The sequence below is a fragment of the Chiloscyllium plagiosum genome, unplaced genomic scaffold (assembly GCF_037043375.1).
Source record: "Chiloscyllium plagiosum isolate Xiang-an unplaced genomic scaffold, Cpla_swu_hap1 HiC_scaffold_22, whole genome shotgun sequence".
NCBI lineage: Eukaryota > Metazoa > Chordata > Chondrichthyes > Orectolobiformes > Hemiscylliidae > Chiloscyllium > Chiloscyllium plagiosum.
Genome location: NW_028270160.1, coordinates 17894873 through 17920183, shown reverse-complemented (window position 1 = coordinate 17920183; position 25311 = coordinate 17894873). Strand labels below are relative to the sequence as shown.

General features: G+C 40.1%; 1 protein-coding gene across 4 annotated transcripts in view; it reads left to right on the top strand.

Moving 5' to 3' along the window:
* The window catches only part of nt5c2a (5'-nucleotidase, cytosolic IIa), a 78610-nt gene that overhangs the window by 49101 nt on the left and 4198 nt on the right, over positions 1-25311 (top strand). For 3 of the 4 annotated variants that reach the window (XM_043712881.2, XM_043712882.2, XM_087998817.1), the window contains exons 8-18: positions 408-465; positions 5494-5587; positions 6348-6401; positions 6640-6723; positions 9414-9455; positions 10290-10397; positions 18922-18988; positions 19523-19693; positions 21726-21777; positions 22110-22170; positions 24647-24823. In XM_043712881.2, coding sequence (XP_043568816.1) covers positions 408-465; positions 5494-5587; positions 6348-6401; positions 6640-6723; positions 9414-9455; positions 10290-10397; positions 18922-18988; positions 19523-19693; positions 21726-21777; positions 22110-22170; positions 24647-24823 — 968 coding nt within the window. The remainder of the gene's footprint in view (positions 1-407; positions 466-5493; positions 5588-6347; positions 6402-6639; positions 6724-9413; positions 9456-10289; positions 10398-18921; positions 18989-19522; positions 19694-21725; positions 21778-22109; positions 22171-24646; positions 24824-25311) is intronic. The other variant, XM_087998818.1, reaches the window with a different exon arrangement.

Here is a 25311-nt window from a genome sequence, read left to right as displayed (position 1 = left end):
TAGGTAGACTGCTGTATAATTCCTAAGTTGGCCTTTTTTCCCTTCAGCCCACTTTACTGGAACTATCAGGCTTCAATTACTTACATTCTGACTGGCTGTTTTTGAAGCATTAGGTCCTTTGTACTGAAACTGCATTCTTTAGTGATTTAATGGATAATGCCATGTCTTCTGTTATCTGGCACAATGCTTTGACAAGCCGCTGATCTGGTCTGCTTTCTTGGCATTCCGTTCCATGATGACTTATGTTATGAAAACCACCACCTGAGTTGTCATTCAGTCGCTCATCACTACAGTATTTCCTGCACTTGTGTTCCTTGGTAATCGTTGTTACTGTTGTTTTAGGTGCAAAGGGTGTCTGAATCTGAGTTTGTTTCTCATTGGGGTTCCTGTTATCTTTCCCTCTGCAGAGACCTATCTGTTTGCTTGTCTGGTTGATTTTTTTACGAATTGCCCCCGATACACAAGGTAAGCATTGGTCTGCTTGAGACGAGCTCATGCCCACTGGATGCAGGGCTGCATCCACCTGGGCTTCCCTTTGGGCTCTCAATGGGTTTACTGGATCCTCTTACATTATCTCAGCTATGAAGCTTTCACGCTGACCAGTTTGTTCATGCAAGTAAAAATAGAGTAACTCCTTGGTGTAATTGCTTTGGGCACTCTATGACAGACAAATCTATATCGCAAAGCATGTATATTCCAACTTATCATGGGCTCTTACTCACCTGTTCAATCTCCTTCACAGTCGATGTACACACCTGATCCCCAAAGGTAAGTGAGCAAAGCAGCAGAATATTGGTTGTAGAATCATTTGGCATGGAAACAAACCCTTTGGTCGAACCAGTCCACAACAACCATGTTCCCAAACTAAACTAGTTCCACTTGCCTGCGCTTGCCCCATGTCCCTCCAAACCTTTCCTATTCATAAACTCGTTCAAGTGTTGGAACTGTACCTGCATCCACCACTTTCTTTGGCAGTTCATTCCACACACAAATCACTCTATGTATTTAAAAAAATGTTGCTGTTCATATCCTTTTTAAATCTTTCTGCTTTTCCCTTCAAAATATGTTACATAGTTTTGAACTCTCTCACATTTGGGAAAAGACCATTGTCATTCACCTGTCTATGCCTCTCAAGATTTTATAAACCTCAATAAGGTCAGCTCTCAACCTCCTGAGAAAAAAGTCCAGCCTTTCCGGTGTATTTTTATATCTCAAACCTTCCATTCCCTGCAACATCCTGGTAAATCTCTTCTGCATCCTCTCTAGTTTAATAATATCCTTCCTCTAACAGGGCGAGTAGAAATGTACATAGTACAGCAGAAGAGGCCTCACCAATATTCTGTACAACTACAACATGATGTCCCAATTCCTATATTCAAAGGTCTGAGCAATGAAGACCAGCATGCTAAATGCCGCCTTAACCACCCTGTCTACTGTACATGTTATGCGAATTTCAGAATTATGTACTTGAACCCCGAGGTGTCTCTGTTCTACAACAGAACCCAGGGCCCTACCATTAATTGTATGAATCCTGACATAGTTTGTATGACCAAAATGTACCCAAAATTAACTCCCTCTGCTGTCCTCAGCCCATTGACTCAATTGATCAAATCTCTTTTGTAATCTTAGATAATCTTTTTCACTGTTGACTCTACCATCATCCACAAACTTAGTAATCATACCTGCTGTATTCATCCAAATCCTTTCTACAAATGACAAACAAAAGTGGACCCAGTATCGATCCCTGTGGAACATAATTGGTCACAGCTCCCCAATCCAAAATAAAATCTTCCATCACCATCCTCTGTTTCCATCAAGCCAATTTTGTATCCAATTGGCAAGCTCACCCTGAATACCATGTGATCTAACTTTACTAATTAGTCTATGATGCAAAACATTATCAAAGGCTTTACTAAGGTCCATGCAAACAATGTCTACCACTGTACCATCATTTTTTTGGTTACTTCATTTAAAAATTTGAGATGTAATTTAAGAACATATGAACCAGGAGCAGGAGTAGGCAATCTGGCCCTTCAAGCCCGCTTTGCCATTCAATAAGATCGTGGTTGATCTTTTTGTGGTGTCAGCTCCATTTACCCATCCTCTTACTGTAAACCTTAATTCCTTTACAGTTCAAAAAATTATCTATCTTAGCTTTAAAAACATTCAATGAGGAAGCCTCCGCTACTTCACTGGAAGGGAATTCTACAGATTCACAACCCTTTGGATGAAGAAGTTCCTCCTCAATTCAGTCCTAAATCTGCTCTCCCTAATTTTGAATCTGTACCCTCTTGTTCCTGTTTCACCCACCAGTGGAACCTCCTCCCTGCTTCTATCTTATCTATTCCCTTCATAATTTTATATGTTTCTATAAGATTCTCTGCCCCCCCCCCCCCCCCCCCCCATCTTCCAACACCTTATTCTTCTAAATTTCAATGAACTTAATTCCATCTATTTGGTCTCTCCTCCTAAACCAACCCCCCTCAACTTTGGAATTGACTTAGCAAACCTCCCCTGCACTCCCTTCCGTGCCAATACATTCTTCTCAAGTAAGGAGACCAAAACTGCATGCAGTGCTCCAGTCGTGGCCTCATCAGCACACTGTACAGTTGTAACATCACCTCCCTGCATTTAAACTCAATCCCTCTGGCAATGAAGGACAAAATTCCATTTGCCTTCTTAATTACTTGTTGCACCTAAAGACCAACCTTCTGTGATTCATGCACAAGGACACCCAGATCCCTCTGCACAGCAGCATGCTGTAATATTTTACAATTCAAGTAAGTCCTTTTTACTGTTGTTCCTATCAAAATGGATGACTTCACATTTATCAACATTGTACTCCATCTGCCAGACCTTTACCCACTCACTTAAACTTTTCCTTGCACAAAACCATACTGACTATCCCTAATCAATCCTTACCTCTGAATGCATGTAAATCCTATCTTTCAGAGTCACCTCCAAGAATGTACCCACTCATAAGTATAGTTTCCAGGCTTCTTCTTACAGTATTTCTTGAACAATGGCGCAACATTAGCCACCTTCCAGGCCTCGTATTCTTCTCACCTATTCATGCCTTGTCCCTGGCCTACTAACACTTTGAGCAAAACAGGAACCTTGGAATCCCGTGGAGTATTATTTGCTCTTTCTCAGAAGCTATCCTTGTTAGTCCCTCATTTTCGGATATTAATCTAGCTATCTTGAAGTTATAACAGTGGGGATTTCTATTGTACCTAATTTTTCTTATTTTCCAAATCTTGCTGTACTGGTGACCAAAATCCAGTAATTAGAAATTTAAGCTCAAAGAAAAGTGAAATTGTCTGAAGGCAGACCTTTTTGAGTATTAAGCCTTTCATGCTCTTTTTGGACAGTGAAACCTGTGCACAGCTGTAGGTGGCGCTCAGTATCCCTCAATCTTGCTGCTGCTTGTAGCTACTCCTCCTGCCATGTGTCCACTGTCATGGCAGCCACACTGTGACACCTGTCATCCAACCATGATTAGATTGAACCTTCTTTCTAGTTGCCCTTTGCTTTGTCTTTTAGAAGAGATCGCTAAAGCTTTTCAGCTCTGATCAAATGACAAAATACTGTTATTTTCTTTTCTAGACATCACTTTTTAGACTCCTCTGTGCTCTTGCAGTTTCAAGTATATGGAATTCCCCTTTCATCTACATTTCATAGGCCTTTACTATCTTCAATGGATATTTACCCTTTGTCCAAGTTTTTTAGACATACAGGAGAGTGGATAGAATGTAGTTTCTTGTGAGTTCTTGTTACAAGTTTGAGTTTTCTTGTTAACACAACCGTCATCTTAAAATTATTTCAGGCAATTTCAAACCTTTGTATAACTTCTGCATCGCATCTGCCATTATCTGCTACCATTTAACCTAAATAGACAAACTTATCTACTTGATCCAATGTGACACTGCCCACTTCAATCTTAACTCTAGTTTGTTCTAATTTCTTCCTTCCAACTACCATTGTTTTTCTATGTTTTGATGTTTATTCTCAATCACATTCTAAACTTCACGATTTTGCTTGATCTACAATATTTTGTGTGGCCTCTTCTGATTTTGCAAATAGTGATGTTGTTAGTGAACCAAAGGTTTATTTTGTTCTTGCTTTTAGGTTTTAACTGTGAAGCTATATCTAATTCTGAATATTAGCTCTGTGCACAGATTGATGGTCACGTGCTGTTGCTATTCACTGACTTTACTCTTCACTTAAACATGCCTGATTGTCCCCCTTCCAGTGTGTTGCTTGCTATTCAGTCCTGGTATTGGTTCTGGATAGCTCTCTCATCTTTAGTGGCATCGAATATAAAATAATTAACAGCACCAAACACTTCCTTCACAATCTACAAAGCTAATGTAAGTGTTTGTGTTTCCACTTCACATCTAAATGCACACCCTAAGTTCCAGACTCACCTTGCCACTTTTCTCTTAAATTCTCCAGAGATGTCTTGAAAGAAATGAGAAGTAGGAGGAGGTTGTTCAGTCCGTTGAGCCTGCTCCATTGTCCAATTAGATCTAGGATAATCTTCTGTCTCAACACTTTTTTTTGCACTCTCTGCACATCCCTTGATATTTTTAATACTTAGAAGTTCATCAATCTCTGTCTTGAACATATTAAATGGTTGAGCTTCCATAGCCTCTGGGTTACAGAATTACAAAGATTTATCAGCCCTTGAGAGAAGAAGTTCCTCCTCATCATCTCATTTGGAGAATTCTGAAATGTTTCAATCCCAGGCTTGCTTTTTCTTTTTGGCAACTTAATGAGCCTTTTCCTTTGATCTACACAACCTTCAACTTCTCTTGTTAGCCATGCTTGGAACAATGGAGTGTATATAATATTCTTCTTTAAATAGCTGTCTACCATTGAACACATTTTGATAGTTTCCCAACCTTTCATAACTCATCTGTTCTTTGTATTTTGGATTTTCATTGTTTGGAGATAAGTCCCTGGTTTCATATTGAAATAGCTTACTGACGAACCTAATGTAAAGGGTAGAGGGTTTAAATTTGTGCACCAATCCAAACCTCAACTGCCTTCCTGTCTCGCAACTACCACCACAGGAATCAATGAAGAGAGAGGGTTGGAATGTCATGGATGATTTGCTGGGAACACATGGAAATTGACTGTGAAGAACAATTGTTCTGACAGGTGTGAGTTATAGAATAGACTGATATTCAGAAGCTTTGCTTGATTGGGTTCTAAGATACTTCTGTTGTCTTTAAATCCAATATTATTAGCTCCTTAACCTGTGACTGTCTGTGTCTCTTTCTTTTATTTTCCTCCTGCTTGCTTTTCTTTCTTTTCTGTCTCTCCCTCCCTTCCTCGATGGAGTCCATGATAAAGCAGGTTGTACAAGGCTTAGCAATGAATCTGCTTGCTGGTTCAGATGGTGTCTTTTTCTCCCCTTTGGTTGCCATTGACTGTTCTCATGCTGGTGTCAGATGAAAGCTCACCTGATCTGATGCTCTTTATACACAGCTGTGAAACAGGATTTAAAGATGATGATCTCTTCATGTCCTACAAGAGTATGTTCCAGGATGTGCGAGAAGCTGTCGACTGGGTCCACTACAAGGTAATTAGTATAGTTTAAAAATGTGCACTTCGTGTCTAGTGAATCTTGTATTGATTTGTGAGCCAGAAATCATGAGTTCTGACCTGAGTGTACTGTAAATGACAATGTTTTAAATAACCAAATTCTGCCTGGATCAGTGGTGCTGGAAGAGCACAGCAATTCAGGCAGCATCCGAAAACCTTCGAAATCGACGTTTCGGGCAAAAGCCCTTCATCAGGAATAAACCTGATGAAGGGCTTTTGCCCGAAACGTCGATTTCGAAGCTTTTCGGATGCTGCCTGAATTGCTGTGCTCTTCCAGCACCACTGATCCAGAATCTGGTTTCCAGCATCTGCAGTCATTGTTTTAACCAAATTCTGCCATCAAGTGGTAAGAAAGGAGAATTGCAGCATTTAAAAACAAATTAGATTAGATTACTTGGTGTGGAAACAGGCCCTTCGGCCCAACAAGTCCACACCGACCCTCCGAAGAGCAACCCACCCGGACCCATTCCCCTAACACTACGGGCAATTTAGCATGACCAGTTCACCTGACCTGCACATTTTTGGGAGTTGTACTTGCCTCAGTAATTGTTTATACCCAAATTGTTTTACTGCATCTAGCTGCCTGATCTATAATATGTAAGAGTTTTGAAAATCACATTAAATCAACCTGTATGTTTGTTATGCTTTCTGCACACGTGAATGAGTGTTTCACCTGGGAGATTACTATACGAGAGTACACTGCTATACGCGTGGTCTGACTCTATATTTTTATTTAGGGATCTTTGAAAGAAAAGACTTTGGAAAACTTGGCAACCTATGTTGTTAAAGAGGTAAGTTAGTATGCGTATATCTGATTCTGTATCCATCTTTAGAGGTGCATCATTTGTGGGCTGGCCTTGGACTGGGTGAGGTTTGGAGGTTGCTAAAGGGAAGCAGGTTGAAGCGTGGGAAGGGGATCTGGTGCTGGGAACAGTTATTGCTGAAACCAAGTGATGTGAAAGGACTAGATAATGGCATTTCTGTCTGACTAATCAAGTAGTTTGACACACTTTTTTGTTTATCTTTCAGCCTAAACTTGCACTGCTGCTGAGCCGAATGAATGAAGTTGGCAAAGTATTTTTGGTCACAAACAGTGATTACACTTACACCAATGTGAGTAACTATTATCAGCAACATAGTAGGTTTGGAGGTGATCATCACTAAACAGTGTCTGTGGTATACTTTTGTGCTAGCTTGGGCATGATTTCAAACATGCCCAAGCCTGTTCCTGAAGAAGGGCTCATGCCCGAAACGTCGATTCTCCTGCTCCTTGGATGCTGCCTGACCTGCGCTTTTCCAGCAACACATTCTCAGCCATGATTTCAAACAGGCCTTTTCACGACTGGTACCCCTGTCATGGGTAAGGAAGGGCTGCCATTTAAAAACTGCTCACTTGCAGATCAGCAAGTGGAGCTAAGTGTTCAAGTGAAGCAGTACTTGAGCATGGATGATTCATAGGCATCCTTCGGAATTAGACGGTCCAGACAGGATTATTGACCCCTTTTAGATCTGTATACATTCTTGAAAGGTTTTTCAAAATGAAAACCACCTTTTTCTGTGTATACCCAGCACATTCTTTTCCAGTCAAGGTGTAGGTTGGCTCCTGCATGAATCCATCATTCATCTTTGAAGCATAATTTGTTTTACAGTTAATGCTGGTAAATTTGCTTCATGAATTCTAGAATCGGAGGGACTGAGCAGAAATATAAACCAAAGCCTTTTAACACCATGTTGATCACCTGTTTCCCTCCATCTCTATAGACAACTATTAAGACTGACAGATTGATAGTTTGACACACATTATGGGTGGGAAAAATACAGAGACAGGGTGAACAAAATTCTGGAGACCAAATGTCCAAATCACAAGGGTGTATTAAGTTGTGTCTCAAGGTTCCTCTTGATGTTTTTCTTTTGTTTTGATGCACTGGTCATTCTTCTTTTCTAGTTGTTCCGATAGACCTGACTCTCTCAATGTAAGAATTATTTATTTAAGGTTTCTGTTTTCCTATTTTTATTGCCCCATATGAAGGGAGAGATGGATGCTTTCATTTTGCGGTCTTTGGATGTTTCTGCTGCATATGCCCCTACAGCTTTGGTTGAGCTGTGTTTTGTTACAATCTGAGGGCTGTCATCAGGCAGAATTTCCTTGATGCAAACTCTTGATGCCTGTTGGAGAGGGATTTTAAAGAGGAGTCTGAGTTCAGTGTTCTGTAGCACAAATCGATCTTTCTTCGGTGCTCCTTTACCACGTGTGGAGAGGTTGAATGCAACATTGACATCAGTGCTTGTCACATCCCTCTGACTTACACGTCCAATCATGTGAATACACGATCAATGTGGACAACCTCATGGTCCATCTTGGGTCCTTCCATCATCTTGTGATGTTTGCCAGACCACCGCATCACCTGAAACTGGGCTCTTATGATTATTGATCATATTCCAATGTCGATTGTTACGTCCCTTCCCAGACATTTGCAGGCTGCATCGTATACTTGTTTATTACTCATGACTTTTCGAATTTGGTCACGTAATTCATATTCCTTGCTGATTTTAGTACAGAAGAGTAAAAAGGATGTTAATTTCTATCAATTGTTATATTTGTAATATCAGCTCTTATATAAAGTTACTAATAAACGTCATACATAATTAAGCCCAATACTATGATTCTGTGACAAAGCTAACAATTTCAGGAGCAGCTTCCCTCTTATTCGACTTGCGAAGCAACAGTTGTTTATTCTCTTGAGGTCATAGTGACCCTGTTTCAAAATTGTTTCTGCCCCCGGCTATATTATTTATCTCTCTGTACTCTTAGAGTTATTTTATTATACTTTTTGTTCTAATCTTGGAGAAAAAAGTTTCTTCAAGGGGGTCTCTGCATTCAAGGTTAACTGCCTACAGAAATTTAATTCCCAATTTCTAATAAATTTAAACTTCTATTTTTGTACGACTATGTGTCTACTCTAATATGTAATTACTTTTAAATCAAAACCTCATCTCAGGTGAGTCATGCTTTTCCTTTCTATTTCATGTAAAATTCTAAAATCTCAAATCAAATGGTTTTCATCTGAGCTGTTTTTAATCTCGTCCCATCTTACTAAGACCAGGAGGCATTTTGTTGTCTGTCTGTGAAGATCATGATTTGAGCTATATGAAATACTGCATCAGCTAAAATTTCAATGGTTTGTGCCACTTAAAAAGAAAACCCTTAATAGCCATTTGTCATATTCAGCCATGGGTAACTACAATGCCACTCAGCCTTAAAATCTCTCCCTCACTGGCTTCAAAAATGACATTGTCACAGTTAAAAACATGCAGCACTTGATTTCCAAGTTGCAAAGCTTTCATCAGTTCTATAGCAGTCTAACTTCCATTTCAGCTTATAGTCCCAAAAAGGAAAAAATTGTAGTCTATTACATCATTTATACACCATACTGAGATGCTCTAGACTTTTCAGTCTCCAATAGGAAGCTGAGGTAATTTGTGTTTAACTTTTTAACAAAATGATGCTTACTCTTTTAACAGCACCTTTTTTAATATCTACCTGCGTGCAGGCAGAAACTTGGGACATTATCTACTAATATTTAAAATAAATGGAGCCTGTTTCTCTCTTCTCTTTCCTTTTGTCATTTAACAGTACTATATATGTTCAGTAACAGCTGGGAACACAATGTGACCATTCAAACTCGCCGACTGAGTTCAGACCAGCTGCTGAGTGTGTAAATACTCCCCTTTTATGATGTGTTGATGTTTAGCGTTCTTGGAAAATTGCTGATGATTCCAGTGACTCTCTTTTTATTTTCCAGAAAATCATGACGTACATGTTTGACTTCGCACATGGTCCTGAGGTAGGTGGTGTTTATGGAATTTCAGAAGTGAGATGGGAGTCTGTCAACAGAAGATAGCTGAAAAGGAATAATAACTTGGTTTAGGAGTATCTGATTACTCATTTTTTAAACGGCACTGTAACTGAATGAAAGTAGAGAGGGATGTGAAATTTGTAAGATGTGAAATTTGTAAAATGTGTCAGGGACACGCTCATAATCAGTATGTTAGTACAAAAGAGACACAAACCGCGTCAGAGAGAGAGAATTCTATGATACAGAACCCTGTGAATAATAAGGAAATTAGAAACAAAGTAAGTTTGAAGCAGAGAGCAAATGGGGTCAAATAGTAAAATTTAACAGATTAATTTCCTTTATTGATCCCCTCCTTATTTTCTAAAAGAGTGAAAATGTAGAAGAGGTCCTTTTATTTTCAAAAAAATACAAAAGGGACAATAAAATAGAATTTATTTCTAACCTTTTTACAAATGATCCTTATTATTCTAACAGTATAAATTCTAAAATCCATTTGTAAAAAATTATTGAATGCCCAGCAGAAGTCCCCTTTCTTTTCTATCTCTCCTTTCTCTCAATCCCATGCATGTGGAGGCTGTTACTCTGTCTGTGTCTATCTCTGTTATGGTTTTCTGTTTATTAATCTCTTTTCTCACCTTGTATGCTGATGTCAGTCTCTCAAGCTATTTGTCCTGACGAAATTTCTATTTCGCTGAAGATACTTCATTTGTGTTTTTGCATGTGAACCAGGTTTTTGTTTGTTACTTCCCAAGAAGTGTAGTCTATGGTCTGCAATGATGTTCAGAACACTCCTTTTTTTTTCCTTATTTTATTTTGCTATAGCCTGGCACTGCTCACCGCCCATGGCAGTCATACTTCGACTTGGTTGTAGTGGATGCTCGGAAACCACTGTTTTTTAGTGAGGGAACAGTTCTGCGACAAGTGGACACGGTGAGTTGGAGTAGAGCTTAATATTAAAGTTTAACTCTTTATTTTGTTATTAAGAGTGTGGAGTGTGAGGAGGAGTGAGTCTACACAATGCTGTGATGGCATAGGAGTCCCTAAGTTGGATTGGGAGTTTTACAGAGGTATTGGGCTCTGGAATAGATGCTAAATTTCGGGATTTTTGTTTCCTTTTTTTAGTTTCAGTGTCACACATGTAAGTTTGGCTTTATAAAAAGAGAGTGTACAAAGAGTAAGGAATTTACACTAATCTTTTTGAAGGCAAATCATTGGCCTGGTTTGGAAATTGGCAGGGTGGCATGAAACAGTATGAGGATCATGGGCAGGTACTAAAATTAGCTAACATGACTTACTGATATCCTGTAATGATTATGCTGGATCCTCAAATGTTCAGTCTTTCTTAATGGCTTAAGTGATGGGATAGAAAAACATGTATTAAAAATTGATGATGATAATGGCAATATTAAACCTTGTAAGTGGAAGCATGAAATTGCAAAGAAATATTAATAGATGAACAAATAGCACATCTATAACTAAAGGATTCCAATAGGCTAATGTGAGATCGTTGCCTTTTTGAGCTCCCAAAGGACTGAGTTGGGATTTTCTAAATAGTGAAAAGCTAGTGTAGTGTCAAAGAAACCTGGGGTAGAGAGGTCAATAAAATGGCATGAAATGTGTGGAAATTAATCGTAAAAGATAACTGAATGGCAGGTTTGATATCTAAAGGATAAGAACACAAGAATTGTGACAACCTATTTGGAAAATTGTTGACTGTCAAGCTCCACTGCTCCTGGAGTCACTACAAACAGTAATGATTTAATTAAAGCATGCAAAGTCCCTGATTTACCTGCCTCATGGAATCAAGTAACAGAAAAGACTGACTGGGTTCCTGTACTTGAAATTCTATTCATTACAAAGAAGTCAATTCTAATCACAAGTAGCAATGAACATATGACTCGACAAGTTATAATTCTATACCCCTGCCCCCCCCCCCCCCAAAACTGTTACATTTACATACTGACAGACACAAACAGTAAAACTAGTTTTGTGGGTAGAGGTGGGGAAAAAAACTGGATAATTCAGCTTAATGGCATCAGTCACAAGGGTTTGTTGAAATGTGTTCCTTTTGGCTTGCAAGTACATACTATTCTTCAGTCTCCCTTCTCCAAGTCCTTTTTCACTTCTTGAGAGAGACTGAACAATTGGTATATTTACTACAAAGTCTTCTAGTTACTGGTTGAAGGTAATAACTTCAGTATTTGATTGGAGAAAATAAGCTGTCTTTCCATTTTGGGTAATTTTTCTGTACAGAGAGACACACACATACAAATTGTCCCTCCAGCATTCTGAGGTCTTCTCTTTACCATTCACACCTATGGCTGTCAGTCAGATGGGAACCAATCAGAGTTGTTGTCATGCAGCTAACCTTTAGTATCCATGGCTGGTCAATTACAGAAGGAGAAAGTGAGGTCTGCAGATGCTGGAGATCAGAGCTGAAAATGTGTTGCTGGAAAAGCGCAGCAGGTCAGACAGCATCCAGGGCAATTACAGAAACCAATCAGCTCCCTATTGCCTGCCAAATCTCTCTCTGCACACACTCTAGTGTTGTCATCTACTAACATCCCTCTTCTTTGACCCAACTCACAAACTGCTTGAACAAAGCGTCAGTGTAAACACCACACATAATGAGTTTTCGTAACTTGTCTTCAAAAGTTCAATATTTTCCTTAGTATTTGAGTTTTGAAATAGTATGTTTTTAAAAAAAAATTGTTCACAATCAAAAATACAGAAAGTACAATGTATGGTCTTTACATATGTATGGTAGAAGTAATAGTTCAACTTTACAAAGCCCTGGTTAGGTCACACCTGGAGTTACTGAGCTTGGTTCTAAGCACTTCTCCTCTGGAAGTATGTATTGGCTTATTCTTGTTGGGAGCAGGTTTAACGAAATGATACCTGGATTCCAAGGCATAAATTGTGAAATGAGGTTGCAGTTTCTAGGTTATGTTCCTTCAAATTTAAAAGATAAAGGGGTGATTGGGTCGACATTTAAGAAATTAGAGTTTTTAATGCAGCCACCATATCCATTGGTCCAGCATGAGGGGAGATGGTCTAAAAAGTCAAGCCAGACCCCTCAGGAGTGGAATTAATTAAGAAATAGCTCTACATACAAAAGTTGGTAGAAATTTGGAACACTCTTCTGAAAACAACAGTTGATTATTGTTGGGCATCAATATTAGGGATTTGGAGTAAAGGTGGATATGTGGAGTTAGGTCACAGGTGAGCTGTGATCTCTGTGAATGGTGGCAGACTGAATGGTCTCTTTATATTCCTATGTTTACAAACATAACACTTCAGCTGGGCGATAATCGTTATGTTAAATTCTGGGCTGTACACTTTTTGAGATTTGAAGAGGATGTAGATGAGAATAACTGGAATGGTGTGACTTCAGTTATGCGGAGAGACTTAAGACTGGAATTATTGTCCTTAGTCCAAAAAAAAAGTTAAAGTTGGTTTAAATGAGGAGTGCAGAAGTAGAAACTGTTTCCACTGACAGAAGACTCAGTGACCAGAAGTAATTTGAAGTTGGTTGATTTAAAAAAAAAAAGAGGGAAGATGAATAGATTATTTTCTTACACAATAAGTTGTACAAACCTTTGACTTAAGATCAGCAGTAGGACATTTGACCCCATGAGCTTGCTGTGCTATTCAGTGAGATCATGGTTGATATGTTTGAGTTTCACATTCCAAATTGCCATCCACTAGCTGACAAGACTCTATCCATCTCTGCCTTAAAAATATTGAATGATCCTGCTTATACCATCTTCTGAGGCAGTTTGCTCCAAAGAGAGGGAACTCTCTGGATCTGTGCTAGATATTTAAAAGAATTATTAGGAGAAACTTTAAAAAAAAATCAGCAGTGAATTAATACAGCCCTTTAAACCTACTCTACTATTAAATATGATCATGGCTGACTTTGAGTTCAAGTTAACTTTCATGCCTACTTCTTATATCCTTCAGTTCCATGAGACCAAAAATCTTTTGATCCTAGCAATAGAGACTGCAAAACCAAGTATTGTGTTCCAAAAGATTCCCAACACTGAAGAAATGTCTCCACTCAATACCTTATTCGAAAATTATGCTCACATGTTCAATTCTCCTCAGCTCTGTTGAACCTGTCAAATCCCTTCAGAATTTCCTATTTCATTTTAATTCTTATCCTTCCAAACTCCCAAAGAATATTCTTCCAGTTTACTATGTTACTCATTACAGGATGACCCTGTGATCCCAGGGATCAATCTAGCAAAACATCACGACAGTGACGGTAGTATCCGGGGGATAGTCTGTAATGTCTGATTTTGAAAGTATGGGTTGTTTCTTGACTAGTCTTTGGGGCAGCTTTTGATTGGGACTTTGAGTTAATACAGCTGTGCACGCTGTTGTTTCTGATGCATAGCTTGATGTCAGGTAATTTTTCAAGTTTCATTCCCTTGACTAGACTTTGTAGTAGTTCGACACAATTGGGTGGCTTGATGAGTCATTTCAGAGTGGAATCAAACGTCAACCACTTTGCTGTGGTTCTAAATTTGTCTACTTCTATCCCAGGTCCCTGTGTTTCTTCTTGACCCTCTTTAACATTGCACTACTTTGTTGATCTTGCATCTCCTAGCTTCCAAAATTTATCACATGCCTCTATTAAATTTCATTTGCCAGATGCCTGCCCGTTTCACCAATCCATCTACCTTTCTATGAAGTCTATTCCTGTCCTCCCAAATTACAGTATTTTCATGTTTTGTGTCATCTGCATACTTTTTGAAATTGCATTGTGTGTAAATCTTTTCAGCTCACAACTCTAGAATATTTAGTTTGTCCAGCAGTGGTGTGCAATGATATGATGGAACTCACTGAATTCACCAGAATGGAGACTGGATGTGAGTCTGCCTCTGCCAGTCATCCATCAGTTGGATTACTTGCAAGAAGATACTTACATTTTTACAAAGAAGGTTAGTGGGTAGAGGAGGGGGCTGCAAGAAGGGAGAAAGGGAGGAAGGAAGGGTCTGCAAGAAGGAGTATTGAGGGAAGGGCTGCCAAAGGGATGAAGGAGGATAAGGCTGCCAGAGGAGTGGAGGGAGTGAGAATCTGTAAAGGAGACCAATGGTGCAACATGAGGAAATACTCATTTGGAACCAGGAAAACTTTAACTCACCTGAGGTAATGAATTCCCTGCAAATAAATGTGAAATTTCTAGTTTAAGGTTGCCTAAGGTACTTGGATGCTGTTGTAGTGGGCAGTATGTCAATTGTTAGCTTAAATCTGGGATATATTAGAGAGAGAGTCTTGGAAAAGTAAATCATGTTTAACCAACTTATTGAAGCTTTTTGGTGTAGTATACGGAGTGGATAAAGGGGAATCGGTGTATCTGTTGTGCTTTGATTTCCAGCAGACTTCTCCCTATACCTCTTGATCCCCCTATTAATCAAGAATGTATCTATCTCAGTCTTAAATACAGTCAATGACTTGGCTTCCACGGCTTTCTGCGGCAATGCGTTCCACAGATCCATCCTCCTTCAAATGAAGAAATTCCTCTTCATTCTTGGTTCAAAAGGGTCGTCCACTCTTTTTCCAGGCCTCTCAGTCTTCTGTAAGTTTCAATGAGAATTCCCACCCCCACCCCCACCCCCACCCCCACCACCATCACCACCACCCTATACTTCTAAACTCCATTTCCATACAGACCCAGAGCCCTCAACTGCTCCTCATCATGTGACAAGCTCTTCATTCCTGGGATCATTCTTGTGAACGTTTTCCGGACTCCATCCAAAGCCAGCACATTTTCCCTTAGATATGGGAACAAAATTTGCTCACAATATTGACCAAAATCTTACCCAGCCTCAGCAGGACAACCCTGCTTTTGTGTTCGAGTACGCTCATAATTAAAGGCTAACATCGCATGTGTCTCCCTAATCACCAACTGAACCTGCATATTAATATTAAGAGAAGCCTGAACTAAGTTTCCCAAGTCCATTTTTGCTTCAGATTTCGAGCTTTTCCTCATTTAGAAAACAGTCTATGCCTCTATTTTTTTCCCACCAAAGTGTATAACCATACACTTTGGTGGGAAAAAAATAGAGGCATAGACTGTTTTCTAAATGTTTCCCCCATTTATTTCCATATACCACAAATTTGCCTACTCTCCTAGCCTGCCCAAGTCCTTGCCACTTTCTCTACGCTACCTGTCCCTCCACATACCTTTGTTTCATCAAATTTAGCAACAATGCCCTCAGTTTCTTTGTCCAGATCATTAATGTGTAATGTGAATAGATGTGGTCCCAAAACTGACTCCTGTAGAACTCCATCAATCACAGGCTGCCATTCTGAACAAGACCCTTTTATTTCCACCACCTGCCAGTCAGCCAATCCCCTATCCATGTAAGTATCTTGCTCTTAACACCATGGGTTTGTAACTTTATGTCCTGTGCGATTACTTTTCAAAGGCCTTGTGGAAATCAAAATAGGTCACGTCCACTGGTTTACTTTGTCTAACTTGCTGACTAGCCACCTGGAAGAATTCTAACAGATTTGTCAGATACAACCTCCCCTCGACAAAGCAGTCATGATTTGGAGATGCTGGTGTTGGACTGAGGTGTACAAAGTTAAAAATCTCACAACACCAGGTTATAGTCCAACAGGTCTATTTGGAAGTACTAACTTTCAGGTGGTTGTGGGGTATAAGATCATAAGACACAGAATTTAAAGCAGAAGTTTACAGTGTGATGTAACTGAAATTATACTTTGAAAAATACCTAGATTGTTTGTTAAATCTCATCTTTTAGAATGGGCCTATTGGTTTCAGTTCTTTCATATGTAAATCTCAGAAATTTCTTAAAGTTACATTCTCAAGTGAACTTTATTTGGGCCAACATAGCACCAATTGTTATTACATTGAAGGTGTGAGGTACCCTGTGTGAGGCTGCCTGTGCCCCAATGTTCAGACTGATTCTAATCTTAAAAAAAGGGATTTACAGAATCTTACAAAAACATGCAGTTTTTGAACAAAATAAAATGTAATTCTGCAAGTACAAATTCAACCCACAAACTTGTATGTGTGTAAGTGTAAAGGGATATAAGTCTTTATAAGAATAGTAATTCTTATATAGACTTCTATTCTTATAAAGACTTGTACCTCTTTACACTCTCAAACTACACACACACACACACACACACACACACACACACACACACACACACCCTGCCCACCACCAACAGACACCCACCCACATGCACGCATACACATATAAGTTTGTGGGGTGAATTTGTACTTGCAGAATTATATTTTACCTTGCTCAAAAACTGCATGAATCCATGTAAGATTCTGTAAATCGTTTTTTAGATTAGAATCAGTCTGACTATTGTGACACAGACAGGCTCACACCTTAAATGCATTATCTGGGCCAACATGACACCAATTGTTAAAGTTCATTTGAGAATGTAACTTTTAAAAAAGTTTTGCAATTTACATATGAAAAAACTGAAACCAACATGGCATTCTAAAAGATGAGAGACTTAACAAACAATCCAGGTCTTTTTCAATATATAATTTCAGTTACATCACACTGTAAACTTTTGCTATAAATTCTGTGTCTTATGATCTTATACTCCTCAACCACCTGATGTAGGAGTAGTGCTCCGAAAGCTAGTACTCCCAAATAAACCTGTTGGACTATAACCTGGTGTGTGATTTTTGGATAATGGGGCAGCTGTAGATGTCATCTACAGAACTTGGACTTCCAGAAGGCATTTGATATTGTGCTGTGTGAAGGGTTAATACATAAGGTAAGGTCACATGGGCTTAGGGCTAGTTTGTTAGCCTGGACATTGGCTAACCAACAAAGCAGAAAATCGGGATAAATGTGTCTTTTTATGGATGATGGAAATGTGTTGCTGGAAAAGCGCAGCAGGTCAGGCAGCATCTAGGGAACAGGAGAATCGACGTTTCGGGCATTAGCCCTTCTTCAGGAATCCTGAAGAAGGGCTAATGCCCGAAACGTCGATTCTCCTGTTCCCTAGATGCTGCCTGACCTGCTGCGCTTTTCCAGCAACACATTTCCATCTCTGATCTCCAGCATCTGCAGACCTCACTTTCTCCTCTTTTTATGGATGGCAAGATGTAACTAGTGTGGTGTCACAAGATTTGGTTCTTGGGTCCTAACTACTTACAATCTATATTAATGACTTGGATGCAGGGATAGATAGCCAAATTTGCAGATGGTGTTAAAATAGGTGGGAAAGTAAATTGCAAGGAAGACATATGAAATTTACGAATGCATATGGTTAGGTTAGGTGAATTTGCCAAAATATGATAAATTACATTAATGTGCATGAATGTGAGGTTATCCATTTTAGTTGGCATAGAAAGACAACTTATTATCTAAATGGAGAGAAACTTCAGAGTGCTTCAATGCAGAGGAATTGGCAGAGGATGTCCTCGTGCATGAATTGCAGAAAACTAGTGTGCAAGTTATAAGGAAAACAGATGGATTTTGGTACTTGTTGCTAAAGGATTAGAATGTAATAGTAGGGAGGTGTTGCTGCAGCTATACAAGGCAGTGGTGAGACTGCACCTGGAGTATTGCATGCAATTTTAGTCCCCTTACTTGAGGTAGGATGTTGTTGCATTGGAGGCATTTCAGATGAGGTTCATTAGGTTAAGACCAAAGGTGAAGGTATAATGAGAAATTGAGCAGTTTAAGTTCATAATTATCTGGCGCTTAGAGTGAGAAGAGATCTAACTGAGGTGTATAACATGCTAAAAGGGATTTACACTGTAGACATAGTGAAGATGCTCCCTCACATGAGGCAACATAGAAATAGAGATCATTGGTTTTAGGATAAAATGTAGCAAATTTAAAACAGATGTGGAGAAATTACTTCTTTCAAAAGGATCATGAATATGGAATTCACTATCCAAAGTGTGATGGATCTCAGAACGTTAAGTAAATTTAAGAACAAAATGGGCAGGTTTTTAATTAGCAGTGGGTTGAAGGATGATGGAGATTGGGCAGGAAATGGGGTTGAGGCAGAGGTGAATCAGCCATAATCATATGGCAGAGCAGGCTCAAGGGGCTCAATTACCTATTCTTCTTAGTTATTTTGTTGATTGTCTGACAGGAAAGGTTAGTCAGCATGATCCTGAAAGGTTGTGAAATTGTGGATGTGGAAAGGATGTTTCCTCGTGTGGAGAATCTGGAACTATGGGGTTACAGTTTAAAAATAAACGGTCACCCATTTAAAACAGATGAGAAAGTTTCTCTTGTTGAGGGTCATAAGTCTTTGGAACTCTTCCTGAAATGCTAGTTGAAGCAGCATTAGGCAGAGTCTACCTAAGACTCCACTTACAAGGAGCCATGCACCTGCACTCCTAAGTCTCTTTGTTTGGCAACACTTCAAAAAAAAAATTGAGCCCTGCATCCGTCAGATGTAAAGACTGCATTTTCACTTTCTTTCTGTGTAGGCAACTGGTCACCTGAAGATTGGGACACACACAGGACCCCTTCAGCATGGGATTGTGTACTCGGGTGGTAAGTACACCAGCAGTTAGTTTTCTCTTTTTGCCTATTGGCTACTATTAACTCATCTTGATATGCCTGCTGTCAGGAGAGAGAGTTCATCAGACCTTACACTTGCATATGTCACATTGGCACCTGTGTTCTGCCTAATATAGGAACTACGTCAGAGTTTGGTGACCACCAAAATCATTTTTTAATTTCCTGTCTCCCAAACCAGGGTGCTGAGCTCCAAAGTTTGCCCAAGCTGAGATCAACCAACTTAGCAACCATTAGTGTGTGGACAAGAGTAAGAAATCGTCACCTGGAGCAGAGTTAGTCCTGGGGAAAGATGGGAACTTGTGTTCTAATCAAGAGTGGGAAAGGTGGTGGTAGAGGTGCAGTAGGTGGAATGTTGGGACTGAAGCTGTCATGGGTGTTGGGACCGTGTTGTCTACTCACACCCTCCCCCCAGCCTTCTTTGTGTCTGGTTTGTGGTATTGTTCATATGGATCAGACGTCAGACGTGAAAGAGAAGATGTCACATGATTCTTGCTGTCTGTTTTTCAGGTTCCTCAGATATTATGGGTGACCTGCTGGGGACAAAAGGCAAAGACATTTTGTACATCGGTGATCACATTTTTGGTGATATTTTGAAGTCGAAGAAGCGACAGGGCTGGAGAACATTCCTGGTCATCCCAGAACTCGCTCAAGAGCTACATGTCTGGACTGACAAAAGCAGTAAGAGGATAGTGCTGACTATCTGTTGTTTACAACTTCTCAGTTATTTCCTGGGAGCCAGATGCTACAAAGTTCTCACTCAGTTTAGTATCTATTCTTGCTTGAAACTTTATTGCTGGAACAGCACAGCAGGTCAGGCAGCATCCAGGGAACAGGAGATTCGACGTTTCGGGCACAGGCCCTTCTTCAGGAATGGCCTATTCTTGCTTCCATTCTCACTCCTCAGCACATTGTGAAGAAATGTCATAGCAATATATGGCTTGGAAACCAGACCCTTTGGTCCAACTCATCCATGCTGATCAGATATCTGAACCTGATCTAGTCCCATTTGGCCCATATCCCTCTATACCCTTCCCATTCATGTAGCTATCAAGATGCCTTTTAAATATTGTAATTGTACCTGCCACCTCCACCTCTTGGAGACTTGTTCCAAATATGCACCACCCTCTGTGTGGAAAAAGTTGCTCATCAGGTTCCTTTTTAAGTCTTTCCCTCTAGCTTAAACCTATGCCATCTAGTTTTAGACTCCCCTACCCTGGGAAAAAGACCTTAGCTACTGACTCTATCCATTCTCCTCAGGATTTCATAAGGTCACCTGTTAGCCTTTGCTCCAGGGAAAAGAGCCCCAGCCTATTCAGCTTCTTCCTTTTGCTCAAACCCTCCAATCCCAGCAATGTCCATGTATATTTTTTCTAACCCTTCCTATAGTTTGAAGAGTGGAATTGCACACAGTATTTTAAAAGTGGCCTAACCAATGACTAATACAGCCACAACATGACTTCCTAACTCCTGTAGTCTATAGTCTATGTTCTGACCAAGTGCCGCCTTCACCACTCTGTCTACCGAAAGCTGCACTTTCAAGGAACTATGCACCTGCAATCCTAGGTCTCCTTGTTTTGGCAACACTGCCCAAGACCCTACCATTAACTGTATAACTCCTGTCCTGGTTTGCATTAGCAAAATTCAACATTTCATATTAATCCAAATCAAGCTCCATCTGCCACCCATTGGCTCTTCTGATTAAGGTCTCATTGTTTTGTGAGAACTTTCTTCACTGTCCACTACATCTTCAATTTTGGTGTCATCTGCAAACTTATTAACCATGCCTCCTCTATTCACATCCAAATCATTTATATAAATGATGAAAAACAGTGGACTGCAATCCTTGCAGCACACTGCTGGTCACAGGCCTCCAGGCTGAAAAATAACCCTCAACCACCTCCCTCTATCTCCCCACCTTCAAGCCAATTTTGTATACAATTGGCTAGCTCCCTCTGAATTCCATGTGATCTAATTTTTTTAACCATTCTACCATGTAGAAACTTTTTGCATGCCTTGCTGAAGTCCATATCAACAATGTCTACTGCTCTGCCCTCATCTGTTTTCTTGGTCATGTCCTCAGAAAATTTAGTGAGATGTAATTTTCCACACACACAGCCATGTTGATTCCCCTGAATCTGTCCTTGCCTTTTCAAATACATGTAAATCCTGTCCCTCAAAATCCCCTCCAACTTATCCATCACTGAAGTTGGCGCACCAGTTGATAGTTCTGTCTTTTCCCTGCCACCTTTTAAATAATGACATCATATTAGCCACCTTGCAGTCTTCAGGCTCCTCACCCTGTGGCTGTCAATGATGCAAATATCTTCACAAGGGACATGGCAATCTCTTCACTAATTTTCCATAAAGTTCTGGGATACACCTGATAGGTCCTGGGGATTTGTCTATCTTTTATGTTTTTTAAGAGCTTCAGCACCTCCTGTAATAGGGACGTTTTTTTTTCAAGACATTACAATTTATTTCCTCTAATTCCCTAGCTTCCATGTTTCTCTGCTATTTAACTATTATTCTATGACCCCATTGCTAGGATTTAGAGCACTGAACTCCTTTCCTATCTCCCACATATCAACACTTTGTATGGCACAGAGCCAGTATCTCATTGGTCATCAGTGTTTACTGGCCTGTGTTAAACTCTACCTGCCCATGGTCTGTGTGCTTTGTGCCAGTGCAGTAACATTGCTTTCTTTTCCAGCTTTGTTTGAAGAGTTGCAGAGTCTGGATGTGTTTCTGGCTGAACTATACAAGTGAGTATCAAGATCATTTTAGAATAAAAGCCCAGAAAAGCAATTAAACCAGTTCCCTGAAAATGTATTAATGGTTTTGATTTAAATATGAAATGAGTGGCACTGCACAGAATGATGGCAGGCACTTCTTGAGATTAGATTTAGGCTTTGTTTATTAGCTGAATCCTTTTTATTAGATTCTAACTCACACTCCTGGCTATCTTATTCTAGATATTGATCACTCCGAAACGTTTTGCTGTCTCATTCTGTTTCATGCTAATAGAATTTCCTAATAATTATTTAATGTTTCCTCTTTAACAATTGGTTAATCTGCCTTTCTTCCATTTCCTTAGGCATCTAGACAGTAGCAGTAATGAGAGGCCTGACATCAGTGCCATTCAGAGAAGGATCAAGGTGAGGCCCTGGCTGGCTTTGTTGCTGGTGTGTGTGAAACAGGGCTCATTGCAAATGCTTTGAGACTTAAACTATGGGTTCAGAAATTCCCAAAGACTTGTACGATATTCCATCCTGTAAATAAGGAGCCCTGTGGGAGTGATATGGGCAGTGATTGGGATATCCATCCGTCTGTGTTTCCATCTCATGCTGCCACTGAACTGCTTTCTTCCTCTCTGATCATTCTATTCTGCCTCATATTGTAAAAGCTTTCCCTTCCTATTGTTGTCACCTAAACCCTACTCACTAGACTTCTCTATTATGCTTCCTCATTACCTCCATTCTATTCTTGTTTTCCTCTCACTCCTCCACCTATTCTCCTTCTGTCACCCCACACTACCCTCCTACTAATTCTCAATATTTCTCTAGCCATCTCAAGTCTCTGTCACCTGAGTTTCCCTTGCTTGGTACCACCTGGATGAATTTATGTTGCGCACACACTATGGCCTTAATGAACAGAAACTGCACATAATTGGAACTAAATAAACAGTATTTGGATCATTTCATTACTGTCCCCAGGTGGAGTACCACAAAGAATGCTTTACATTTTTCCCGTATACCTGATGTTCAATGTCTCCCGTATACCTGATGTTCAATGTCTCCCGTATACCTGATGTTCAGTGTCTCCTTTTTTTTCCCTCTGTGCCATTAATATTTTGAAGCTCTCTCCATTCTTGATGCCAGTTTGAATCCTGTTAACCGTGTTTCCCATGTAGCCACCTTCTGTTCAAACATTCAACAAACTTAAACCCTCCTCTTTGCACCAGTTTTGCAATCGGATGTTTCTTTTGTATTCTTTTCTTTGTCTAGTCTAGGTACTGGTCTTATTGCTGCTAGTACTAGCATTGTTGCTTATTTTATTAATGTTTTTTCATCTGTGTGAGTTTATTGCGCAAGAGTCTTCCTTATATTGCCAGGCAGAGAACTCTCCCTTCACCGCCACTCTTGCTGAGAATCTTTGTTCTGGACCAGTCACTTGCTTGGGCAAATATTTCTCAGTTCTTCACATCCTTTTACATCACAGTGCATTACAGGTCAAGGACAACAGAGTGAGTGACATTCTGTAACCCTTGACTTGGTTAGTAGGTTCCATTATTCTGAATGCTGTGATTTATTGATTGATGGAATTGGTTTCTCCTGTGTCTTGTTTGAGTATCCACATTTTATTCACACCCTGCGAATAGCTTGCTTCAAAATTACCTTTTTGGAGGGGGCCTCAGACATGTCCACTTTTTCCTCAGTCATGTCCACTTTTTCCTCAGTCAAGGGTTCCCCCACCATTGTTAACAGGGCCCTCAGCAGTGTCCGACTCATTTGCCACAATTTTGTCCTCACCCCTGCTGTTCCCATGCACAACAATGATAGTTTCCCTGTCCTCCCTTTCCACCATGCCATCCAAAGGACCATAAACCGCCATTTCCAATGCCTCAAGCAGGATGTGCCCACCAGACACTCATTCCCCTTCCTTATCAGCATTCCAAAGGAATAGTTTCCTCTGGAATAGCCTGATCCAGTCTTCCTCCACTTCCAACACCTCCCCACACTCCCATGTCGCATCTTCCCATGCAATTGCAGAAGCTGCAGCACTTGCCCAATACCACCTCACTACTCAAGGCTCGATATACACATTCCAGATGAAGCAGCAATTTACTTACAGTAATTAGACAGGTTGAAGTGCATTTTCTGCTCACAATGTGGGCTTCTCAACACTGGGGAGACAGAATGCAGACTAGGTTACCACTTTGTGTAATACCTCAAACCTGTCTGTGAAAATATTCTGAGCTTCCAGTTGCCACTTCAATGCACCATGTTCCCATGCCAACATATCCCACAACCAACAAGTTGGAGGAGCAACACTTCATCTTCCATCTAGGTACCTCACAGCCCACAGAACTTAATATTGAATTTCAAAATTTCAGAGCATGAACATCTTCCTCCACATTATTTACCCTATCCCACGTTCCATGTCCTGTGTTGTATGAATTCCTCCGAACACAGCCAACCCATTTTCTTCAACTATTCACACTTTCTGGTAGCACCAATCTCTCTCCTGGCTTACCAGCAATACCTTTTTACGTGGCTTTCCTTTTTATTCTGTCTCAGGGTACCAACTTCAACTATTGAATTCAACCTCTCTCCTGCAAACAGAGGAAAAAAACCCTGCCATCAGCACACATACTACTATATCCCAGCTAAAGGATCACCGCACTCAACTGTTTTTATTCTCTCTCCATAGATGCTGAGTTTCTCTAGTAGTTTTTTTTGTTTTATTTCCCCTTAACAGTTTAATGGTTCTAATTATTCATTGTTTAAATTTGACTATTGCCAGGAAATATTTAAATGAGACTTTGAAGCAATGAATAATGTAAGATTGAGAAGTATGAGGCAAACTTTCCTGGTTATGTTTTCACCAGCGCTGTGTTCTTCCTATTTGTAGAAAGTCACTCATGATATGGACATGTGTTATGGGATGATGGGGAGCCTTTTCCGTAGTGGCTCCCGTCAAACACTCTTTGCCAGTCAGGTGATGCGTTATGCCGATCTGTATGCAGCATCCTTCATCAATCTTCTCTACTATCCCTTCAGTTACCTCTTCCGTGCTGCCCATGTCTTGGTGAGTATGTGCGATCTGACCAGAATATTGTGTTATTTCCCCTGCAGAAGCACAAACCTGTGATAAGTTCAGTCTAAGGTGCACTGCCTGGTGGATTTTTTAAAACTTTGAATTACTAAGACCATGGCTAATCCCAGTCATGCTATCAGTGAATGTTGAAAATTGTGTCATTGCCCCTACACTGAGTTCCTATTCCTAAGAATGGTCCATCAGCTCTGGCTTAGGATTGGGTTCAAATGTGATTTTGTTCACAGCCAAATATGGAGTTGCATGAAAAATAGTAAGCTTGGGGAGACGCTGTTTGGAATGAACTATTAAAGTAGTAAATTAATGTACCAAAAACTGACTGACCTTGGTCAGGGGAATTTCACTTCACTGAAAGTTTGATTTGCTGGGGTAAAGAATCCTTTCTGTTCCAGCATTGCAGTTAGAGGAGCAAATACTTCTACTCCACCCCAAAAGTGTCCTCTGCCCCAAGATACAGCCTT